The 11,654-nt window shown below is 38.2% G+C and overlaps 1 protein-coding gene across 1 annotated transcript; it reads left to right on the top strand.

Moving 5' to 3' along the window:
* The first annotated feature begins 2,293 nt into the window (after nucleotides 1–2,293).
* LOC119190844 (putative ferric-chelate reductase 1 homolog) lies at nucleotides 2,294–11,589 on the top strand. Its single transcript, XM_037443971.1, is given in 13 exon segments — nucleotides 2,294–2,415; nucleotides 2,896–3,078; nucleotides 3,799–3,965; nucleotides 4,565–4,718; nucleotides 5,196–5,670; nucleotides 5,811–5,891; nucleotides 5,894–5,981; nucleotides 6,207–6,264; nucleotides 7,435–7,585; nucleotides 8,607–8,699; nucleotides 9,075–9,187; nucleotides 9,423–9,542; nucleotides 9,816–11,589. Coding segments are annotated over 13 exon segments (1,905 nt in total). The 5' UTR covers nucleotides 2,294–2,322; the 3' UTR covers nucleotides 9,945–11,589.
* Nucleotides 11,590–11,654: the final 65 nt, after the last annotated feature.

Genomic DNA, 11,654 nt, shown 5'->3' with positions numbered 1-11,654 from the left:
GTTCACTATGAGCGATTACAGTCACAGAGCGGAACGTCCTTTTTATAAATGTATGTACATATTATAGATTTAGGTAGCATAAATTTAATATAGGATGTTAAAATATTAATTACGTTATTAAGGTATTAAGGTAACCTTAATAACGTTCGCCGTAGTCGTGTGATAAGTGAAAATGGCTGCATGGCATAAACTTCGTATTTACAAAATATCAAAGTTAATACTTCAACGCTTGGCTAGATGGCGCCACCGCTGTTTTAAATCGCGCTATAACTTTGTGCGAATCAAAAGCCTAAGGGACTGAGGTTTCACTTAAAGCATGCTTAAGTTGTAAATACCTTAATGTCAGTTAATATCACCCAGTAAATTATATTGTATTGTCAGCATCTATTTTTGTAGTGCGGCAGTTATTGCCGCATATACGTTAAGAAAAATAAGTAAATATATGGAAGATTCGTGGTCATTAAATAATTTATATAATTATGACTTATCAGTAATTTATTATGACAATTGAGTAGCCTGAAATTAACTTACTCAATCAGATATCTTAGACTGATTTATCTTATTAAACGTTTGAACATTATCGGCTTAAGTTATCTTTGCTTGTAGAGCCAAACAGGGCTCTCAATCCCAAGGCCCATCTTCAATCTCGATATTTACGGCACCAAAAATGTTCAACCCCGTAGGATCTTCGTATTTCTAATAGAAAGCGCACGTTCCATTCCCAACTAGGGTAGTTTGTTAGATAGTTTAGTACCAAAACCCAAGGCACACCTCTTTTTTTTTTTTTTTTTTGGTTTCGCGGAGAAAGTACCTTATTACTACCGCCCAGCCTTCGCGGGGGGCGACTGAGCCGTGCCTTACGCCCCGACGTTGAGCCGCCCGGATTTGATGGTGACCTTCGAGCGACCGAGCCATTTTCACTTATCTCACGCTAACAACGAGTCCCAACCATATGTACAACTTAACCTACGCACGGCCTACCAGCTAAAACTCCGCGGTGGCCCTCTTCGGCGCATTTGGGACGGCTGCGGGCTTCCTCTGACGTTGTAGTGTCTAAGTCTACGACCGCAGCCGTCCCTGCGCGGTGCCGCCTTGCGGCCCGTCTCCTATGGGGGCTCAGAAGCCCTGCGCACCAAAGGACGCCCTCGGCGTCTATGGCAGTATGAGGCCAACAACACACTGCCGTCCATCCCGGGGTCAACCGAAAATGTGCAAAATGCACAAAATGCACTAGGGCGGACAGCCCCTGCTGCCCGCCGACGACCCCCTTCGTGGCCCCTATTAGTCGCCTCTTACGACAGGCAGGGGATACCGTGGTGGAATTCTCCAAACGCCCCCATTCCACAGGGCGGAAGGCACACCTCTGACTATTAGAAATTACGTGTGTATTATTAATGAATTATCGTTCGATTTAACGAAGGTAAATATCATGAGACAACTTGAGAATTCTTCATAAGAATTTCTGAAGTATGTAAAGTCTGCCCGCACTATGCCAGCGTGGTGGACTACGGCCTAAACCCTCTCAATTATTCATAATTTCTCAAAAATTTTGCTGGGAATTGAAAGCGGAATCGAGAATTACATGATACAAGCATTTCGGTTAAATAACCTGCCTGCGTGATAACAAATAATAATAATAATTAGTAGAAAAGGCCCGTGCTCGACAGCAAGCAGAATAATAACACGGGGCTGATATTATTTAATAAAAACACATGCTTTATTTTTTTTTATATTATTATTTGTCATCTTTGTTTTAAGTCATTATGTGAACGTTTTTGTTTTCGTAAACGTTCATTATGTACCTGAGAATATTATATCTTATGTTTCTTTGTTTTGCCTTGTTATGTATTATGTTGTTATTGCAATTTAATTTACCTTATGCTATGGAAATCAGCATTATTTTACGCGTATGAATTTTGAATAACTTTGTCAAATATTGTAAATACTATCCTAAAAAAAATCGTTGCAATGCGTTAGACGATTTCAGACAACCCATAAGTCATGTTTGGCAAGTAAAATATTTCACTCACAAGATACTGGGTGAAACTGTGAACTAACGCTGTGCACACGCTAACAACTTGTTGCTAAGTACGTAATGGCTGAAGTTGCTAAAGCGATTGTCAATTTCGCTGTTGGTGGTGTGTCTTGTCAACGAGTTGACAGCGTCTGCGCAACATCTTAAATAAGCAGAATATATCTTGATTTTTAATTGTGGCTCGGCAAAGTAGCTTGACTGCACCTTATGTTAAGCGAAGTGGCCTAATATTCTATATCCCGTTCACACAATAAACGTATTCTTTTTAATTTTACAGAATAACAATCATGCTGCCGCGGAAAAGATACTTTGGTATTGTGTTAACAATACTATTCGTAGTACGAGAGACGACACAACACGGCTCCGGAGCGCCGCCCGGGGTAAGTTCCTGTTTGTTGAAATTCATTTCTGTAACATCCAATGAATCATGTAATGCCATCTGTTGAAAACAATGTTAACTAGTAATCGAAACGAAGTGCATAGTTCATTCAATTTTGGGTCATCGTCATCATTCGGAACGAATGTATGTTTCTTTTTATTGATTGGTTTATAAAAAATAGTTCATCGTTTGCCGCTATGTAAAAAGCAATACGCTTTATTACTGTTCATATTATACTCTGCAGTCAATACCATTCAGAACTGGCTTAAGTCAGATGCGACGTGGGTCACCGCTCTTGCCTTCGAAATATCACTGTGATGATATTAAGTAACCCGATATATTGATTACTATTATGAATGCCAATTAGCGCCTCGGCATGCTGCTAAAATTTCCATAGACATGGACGTACTTTTTCGTCAGTGGCTACTTAATCACGTGACCAAAATGCTTAGAGTTCCACTCATTATTAATCATTCCGCAGGCTTGCGCAGACCAGATGCCACGACACAGCGGCGTTGAAGTGCAAACATCGGTGCCTCCGTACATGATCCTCACTTCAGGAGCGCAGGTTCGGCAAGGCGACGTGCTCAATGTGACCATCGGCAGCCCCGCGGGCGCACCCGTGCCCATCGGAGGGTTCATACTGCAAGCTAGGGAAATACAGGTATGATTATTCTTATTCATAACGCACTCTTAATAATGCCGCCAAATAATAAAATAATGACCTATTTCAAAATTGATAATTTGTGGCAGTCGTCGGAAAACAAATTTTTGTTTGCTACCTTTTTTTTAAGTTGCTATAAAATTTAGCTTATTAAAGATAGGTAATAAATGAAACTTATAGCATGAACAAGGAAAGGAAAAAACTAAAAGGTCACAAACAGAAATTGGTTGTGTGACGATTCCCACAAATTGGCAATTTTGAAATTGGTCATTATTTTATTAAGAGTGCGATAAATCCGAAAGAAATTTTCTCTGGTAACTTTCACGTCTAAACTACTGCACCAATTTTGATGAGATGTAGCTTGGTCAGGGAAAAGGGAGATAGACTACTTTATATCCCAAAAAAAGTAGGAACACCGTGGGTTTTTTATCGGATATCTATATTGCGGGACTGCCAGCAACAACTAGTATGATAACATTATAGTGGGCATTTGTTATTAAAGGTAAGCACTGACAAAATATAAACGTAAACGGTGCTTCCGCGGCTCCGTTCGCATTAGAGTCGAATCAAACGTAGTATTACTTTCTGATAATTAAAGAATTTCAATCGAAGCAGTAGACTATATATTAAAAAAAGTATAAGTTTGACATAGATTTAGATGTTTACAATGAGAAAACAGGAAGAGATGGTGTTTAATATGATAATTATGTTTAATTTCAGGATCCCGACGCCATAGTGGGCAAGTTCGTGAAAGTGCCACCCACGACCCACGTGATAACGTGCAGCGGGACGAACGACACGGTGACGCACTCCTCGCCCGAGGAGAAACCCGCCATGACCTTCCAGTGGCAAGCGCCTTCTGACTTCCTCGGAGGGATCGAGTTTAGGTAACTTTTTATCCTATATTATACTTGTGGCGTATAACCACTGTATGTAGGAACGATTTCGCAAGATAATCAAAACATACTGTGTTTATTGTTCCGCGGAATTGCACATAATTAATGTAAATACTTCATGACGTGACACATTCATCGTCATCGAGTTTAATTACTACTGCTGGTGGTAGGATATATTTATATATTTTTCATCCGTCGGGATAGCGACCACCGTGCACAAGGTGTTGAAACCCGCCATAGTGGCCCACGTAAATGTCGTATTCCGGAATAAGCCTGTATATATCCGATTCCAGCAGGCTGGCATAATTGTGTCGACTGCCAAGGAGTAATCATCTCGCGTCTGTCGACATTCTCCTGAACCCCATTCCACTTGCCATCAACCTCAGGTGCAGTGGGGTCACTTTGACGTAAATGTATAAAAAAGAAATTGATACAAAAAATATTACTTGATATATTGATTCTAGACATCGCGCAGACATTGTCCATTCAAGACAATAGATAATGTTATGAAACGGACAGTATGTCCAAACTTCAAATTAGCTCAAGTTACGTTTCTGCAAAAAATATACGAATAATATTTACCTACCTAGGGCGACGGTAGCTCAAAGTTACGCGACGTTCTGGAAGAACGTAGAGTCGCCGCTGGTGGAGGTGGTGACGCTCGACACGGCGGTGAGCACCAGCCTGCCGCCCATCACCAGGGGACCCAACACCCAGCCGCCGCCCATCATCATGGAGTCTAAGGTATGAGGCTTATGAGTTCAATTATAATAATAATATAATAATATCAGCCCTGTATTATATACTTGTCCACTGCTGAGGCACGAGCCTCCTCTACTACTGAGAGGGATTAAACCTTAGTCCACCACGTTGGCCTAGTACAGATTGATAGACTTCACTCACCTTCGAAATTCCTGTAGAGAACTTCTTAGATGTGCAGGTTTCCTCACGATGTTTTCCTTCACCGTTAAAGCGAACGATAAATTCACAAAGAAGTTTCAATTACCTACTGTATTTTATAGTTTTCAGTTTTATTATTTAATTAATTTCTTCGAATTATTATTTAATTAATTTGTTTTATTTGGGGAGATAATGGTAGTTGCTACTTGCATAAAACACCAAATTATAATGATCCCTCTAAGATTACAAAGGTAACCAATAAAGACATAAAACTATATTTTTATTTTTACTGCCTTATGTTAGACATACATTTTGTTACAGCCAAAAGCCGCTCCTGAGCCTATAGACGTGGTGTACCAGGGCTGCGCCGACACAAAGTTATGCTTCGGCGTGCCGCAAAACTGCATCGAGAAGGCCGACTGTAAAGCCGTCGTCGCTATCTTCGTCTCCGGAGACATCTACACCTTCGAAATACAAGGAACTGGCAACCCTAAATACGTAGCAGCCGCTTTGAGCCTCGACGATAAGATGGGAGACGACAGCGCAATGGAATGCGTCAGGAACGACAACGGGAGAGTCAGCCTGTACACCTCCTGGACTTACCCGAAGGTGGAGCCCTACGTGCAGAGGTCGGACTCTCCGCAAGAAATCGTGCAGTTGCTAGAGTCTTCGGTCATAGACGGGAAATTGTACTGCAAGTTTAAGAGGGACGTCGTGTCCACTGTGAAGGGCGTGACCTTCGATCTTGCCTCGAACAAATACAATCTGATGGTGGTCTCCGGCGATAGTATGAAAGGTTTGTATACTTCACTTTTGCTGTAGTTACGCGACATATAATGACGGAAATATATTTCAACACAATCAAACTGGCAATTGCTTTAACTAAATTGCTAATCAATTTAGCAAGCAACAGTAACTGATCAAGTGCGTTCCCAGACGCCAACCGCGTCGGGTTCCACTCGATCGCGTACGAGGCGACGGGCGCGCCGCTGGCGCTGTCGACGGTGGGCGCGGCCGCCCCGCCTCCAAGATCCTGCTGAAGCTGCACGGGAGCTTCATGCTGCTCGCCTGGCTCGGCACCGCCTCACTCGGGATACTGCTGGCTAGGTAGTGTATTAACACTCCAGAATAAAAAATAAGAAATAAACAGGCGAAATAAATATCGTAAAAACTAATTAAGTAAAAAGGAATACGATGATTTTCAGGAGTCTGCTGTAAAATTTTAATATACTATGCGCTAATTAATTGAAAGAAGTAGCTACAGGCTTTTCAAAACTTAAATCAACCGTAAACAATGGTTCTATTTGATGGTTAACCTGTTTTCTTTTCCAGATACTTCAAACAGACGTGGGCAGGCAAACAGCTCGGCGGGAAGGACATTTGGTTCGCTGTGAGTATATCATAGAAACACAGTAGATTTTTCCGTTATTTGTCGTATTAATTCGTTTTAATAAAAACTAGCTGACCCGGTGAACTTCGTACCGCCTAACAGTCGATACTATATTTTTTTTTAATACTTACTCTGCTATTCCGGCTCCGGGTCAGTTAGTAAGATAAAAAAAAAGAAAGTTGATAAGTCAACAAAGTTGATATGTCAAAAAATAAAAATTATAAAACACTTAAAATTCTTTCCATCGTTCCATCTAACATCACTCAATTGTTTTGCCTTCCCGGAACCCCTCCACTAACACTTAAACTTTATGGTATAGGATTAAAGTTCAAATTGACTCTTAAGTATTATTACAAATCTTTTGTATGGGAATATAGAAAAGTGTTGTTTTTAGACTTTTTCAGGTTTTTTTTTTAATTTTTCTCTCCTTTCTAAAAACCATCCTCGTACTTCAAGGAATATTATAAAGAAAGAATTCGCGAAATCGATTCAGCTGCTCTTGAGTTTTGCGCTTAGCAACACATTCAGCGATTCATTTTTATATTATCGATAGAACACTTCTAAAATGTCACACAAAGTAAAATCAAGCCAACAGCTCGATAGAAATGGATGTACTTCTTACCTAATACTATAACTAACCACAACATTATAATTCGAAATGATAATTGTATCACCTCCCAATATTGATCAGACATATTCCATACGAATTGTAGTCAACATTATTTCCGAGAACATAGATATATTTGCTAACCTCCAGGAATTTACAGAAATTACCCACAATTAAAATCAACTATTTAGAAAATACTTTTTTTATGTTTAACACCAATTTAGCACTGTTCTTGTTACCTAACTATTATAAAACGTAGGTATATGTATAATAAATGTTTTCTATATGACGAAGATTTCGCACTCTTAATAATATAATGACCCATTCCAAAATTGCCAATTTGTGGGAATCGTCAAACAACCAATTTCTGTTTGCGGCTTTTTGATTTTTTCCCTTTTTTCATGCTATAGGTTTCATTTTTTACCTATCTTTAATAAGCTCAATTTACTAGCAACTTCAAAAAAAAAGTAGCAAACAAAAATTAGTTTTCCGACGACTGGCACAAATTAACAATTTTGAAATAGGTAATTATTTTATTAAGAGTGCGATTTGTTGTGCTCCAGTACCACCGCATCCTGATGGTGGGGACGTGGTCGCTGACGATGGTGGGATTCATCCTGATCCTGGCGGAGGTGCGCGGCTGGACCGGCGGCGACAACCCGCACGCCATCACCGGCATCGTCACCGTCATACTCTGCTTCATACAGCCTATTGGTGTGCATACTTACTATTACGATAATATAACTAATATTAAGGTCCTCTTTTAGAAGATTTAAGTAAATTTTATTATAATACTAGCTTTTGCTCGCGGCTTCGCCCGCGTGAAGGTGTTTTCCAGGATAAAATTCCACTGTTTGATAAAAGTCTTGCTACATATTTTCCCGGTACTTATAGGTTCAAACTAATTTTATCCCCAATCTATAATTTCAGTTCAATCAGTCGAAAATCTAAGAACATTTATACAAACTTTCATCCCCTATTTTATCCCCTTAAGGGTAGAATTTATCAAAATCCTTTCTTAGGGGATGCCTACGTCATAGTAGCTTTATGCATGTAAAGTCTTAGCCCGATCCGTCCAATGGTTTGGGCTGTTCCTTGATATATCACTGTCAGTCACCTTTGAGTTATATATTATATTAACAACTGAAGTTAGCTAAAATTGAGTTTCTCGAAGCCGACCACTATTTATGTACTATGTATTTTGAGACTATGCAATTTTGTCGCATTCGCGATTCACTCACTTTTGTTGAGTTTCAGAACGCGATATTAGATCCTCCAACGCGCACGCGAATTTGAACTTTATGCAGCGGTAATAAATTACAAATTGACTCTCCATTTTATTTAGAAAACGTTTGTATGGGAAATAGAAAAATGCTGTTTTGAGGATTTTCCCGCCAATTATTCGAATTTTTCTCACCATTTAAACCTTCCCTAGACCTCCACGAATAATTCAAGACCAAGATAAGATAAATCCGTTCAGCCGTTCTCGAGTTTTAGCGAGACTAACGAACAGCAATTCATTTTTATATATATAGATACAGCTAATGTAGGTAGTGCTTATTTTATTACAATTTACATGGGAGCATAGTTTAAATGTGACTTTTGTATTTGGTCGGCTTATACGTTTATATGACAAGTAGTATTTACTCAGTTTGTAAAACATTCATATTGCTATGCTACAAAATCCTATATACTATTATTACAATGTATTAATTATTTCCGTATACCATTCCAGGAGCGTACTTCAGGCCACACCCGGGCACCAAAAACCGGTCGATATTCAACTGGGCGCATTGGTTCGTAGGCAACGCCGCGCATATATTAGGAAGTAAGTACATCCAACACTGACCGAACATATGTAATGTCACGTAACATTACATCTATAGTATACGAATTGTTTACCATTTATTATCGGTCACAGTATATTCTTATAATATGCTGAATAAAGAACATCAGATTACATTTTCTTACTACTTAATTGATTTTAATGAGGTACTATACATATATGGGAATTCAAAAAATAAAACACATCTTTTTTAACTTCATACAAATACGTAATGGAATTTCGTTTCTGGAGGACCCAATGACCTCACACGTTTTTATAAACATTTAATAATAAAAAATAAAAACCACATTGCTCTTATCCTCCACTTTTTTCACCTCTGTGTTTCGCCACGCATGTAATACGAACTATCTATTGCAGTCGTGTCGATATTCCTGGCCGTGTATCTGCAGAAGGCGGAGCTACCGAGCTGGAGCGTGTACATCCTAGCCGCCTTCGTCGCTTTCCACGTAGTTATGCATCTCGTGCTGTCCGTAAGTTATCCGAGTAGATACATTATGAATAACCACTTGTACTCACTTCTCAACTACGCAACAGCCTCCGTCTCACAGCCGCGAACACTTATTTGTGAACCGAAAGCTTTGTGGTTAGGAGTGTGGCTGGAGTTGTGTTGTTTGATTATATACCAGACAAAACAAACAAGGAAGGAAAAAACAATATTATGAAGGTAACAATGAAGCCTTGTTAATATAGTTGTGTTGTGTGCAGGCGACGTGGTGCGTGGGTGAACGCGGCTCGGTGGGAGTGAGCGGCGCGCTCGCCATGAAGCACCTCGCGCCCAGCTCCGCGCCCACGGGCGGCGCACTCGCTACGCGCCCGCCGCATCAGGTAATATCACCATTCATTCGTTCACTCACTCGTTCTTTATTTTCATTTATTCATTCAATTTAACTCATATTCTTATAATATTGTCATTAGTTTAATAATTCAAAATTAACTAGTTTTATCTAGTAAAGCAAAGGCGTAGTTTGTCACTTTCTAGGAGTAACCGTGCCCCAAATATTAAAAAAAAGTCTCCCACGTGGTCATACCTCAACTTCCTTGGTACCTCGCAATTAATTTGTAATAATTTGCTAATAGTGTTTTTTTTTAATGTTATAGTTCTCCGGTTTCAAGAAACTGATGCTGGGCGTGTACGCACCGATAGTGTTGCTGATCATCGTCGCCATGATCTATATTGTTGCGCGCGCGCCCCTCGGGGAATCCTACACATCCATACTCGGAGCGTAACGACGATATTCCAGACTTTAAGTATTAAAATCACCAATACTGATTCACTACTATTGATGACTGCAAAAATGATTACTACTTACTTATTACTTTTGTGTGTGTTCTGTATGTGAAATTCTCGCAGGAAGCAGTGATGCAGTTTTAATCATGTTCTTAACAAAAAAACATTGTGTATAAAAATTCTGAAAGTTTGGCTTTACATTTCACATACAATTCTGTAACATTACATTCATTCGTTCAATCATTCAAACATTTCCGACATTTATTAATTAATCCGTAAGAATGAGGTTTCATCTACCTATTCTTTTAATACATTTTTTTCATAAAAAAAGGGCAAAGGTTCTCTACCACGCAATCTAGCTTTGACAACTTGGGTATAGACGTTGCAATTTACACGAGTCGAATTTATAAACAAACGACAACTGAATTTAAAATTAGAAGAAACCTATCTTTTATGTACATAAGGATAATTCCGCTGATTTGTGTAATGGGCGTGGTTATACAGTACACGAAATATTAACAATTTATTATAAATCACTTAACTATGACTAGTGCAAGGTCTTTGTTAGACCATACGTAGATCATGGTGCAATCGATTGATAACTAAACGAAAATGATTAGACTAAACCAAAACAGATGAAACGCAAAGAAAAATATATTTTGTAAGTTCGACTAATAATAAGAAATCGTAGTTTTTAAAATTCACAAGTAGAATCGTAAAGTGGTGTGGCTCGGAGATAAAAAAACACTACCATTTTTCATATTAGGTATACTTGTCTGTGCTATTATCATTTTATCACTCATTATCTATGGTTGTAATTCAATAATTAAAATCTCGTAAAATGTTGTGCTTTAGGTACTCATACTAATAATTGTTTTTTTATAATAATTTATTATGCAAACTTTTCTATTTATCTACAATAGTAAAAGTAAGTTAATTTTTATACATCAAAGTACTTAAGTATTAAATGATGTTAAAATTTGTATAGTAATCATAATTATGGTGCGTACACTGTAAAACACTTAAGAAATTATAATGTAAGAAATAATATCACATTACATATTAAGAAATTACATTCACCTAAATTCGGACCTGGAAATGAGCGAACTCTTTTCAAAAGGTCATTCTGAGACATAATCAGTGCGCTCTATTCTTAAAAGAGGTGCCTAATTTTTTTTTTGTTATGCATTTTTCATCTTTATTACAATCAATATAAGGCCAGCCTGATAGGTATGCCCTACTCTAAAACTAAAGAGGTTTAGAAAGAGAGAGTCAGAAAAGTATTTTCTCACCTTGTAATAATTTGTGTTACCAGCGATTCGCATGCTGAGTGATTACTGATTGGTAACAATTCCATGATCAATAATATTATAAAAGGTAATTGATCCTGCAACTTAAATATAACATTGGGTTGCATTAAAATAATCTTCCAATATTGACAGTTGTTACATTTATAAATCAAAGTATTTAATATTAGTACATTAGCATTGAAAATGCTGTATATTTTGGAAAGCCAATGCACGGCGTTACATTATAAGTACGTAAACTGGAATGTGATACTTCATAGCATGATGTTAATGTTGTAAAATTATATTTTAATTTTATGCTATTATTTATGAATTAAAATAAAATGAATCTTTAATGTTCATGTCTTTTATTATAATGGATACTACTAAGTGTTTCTGTAAGTATAGTATGAAAGCCTTAAA

Source organism: Manduca sexta, chromosome 5 (genome assembly GCF_014839805.1).
Source record: "Manduca sexta isolate Smith_Timp_Sample1 chromosome 5, JHU_Msex_v1.0, whole genome shotgun sequence".
Lineage (NCBI taxonomy): Eukaryota > Metazoa > Arthropoda > Insecta > Lepidoptera > Sphingidae > Manduca > Manduca sexta.
This window is presented reverse-complemented; position numbering and strand designations above follow the sequence as displayed.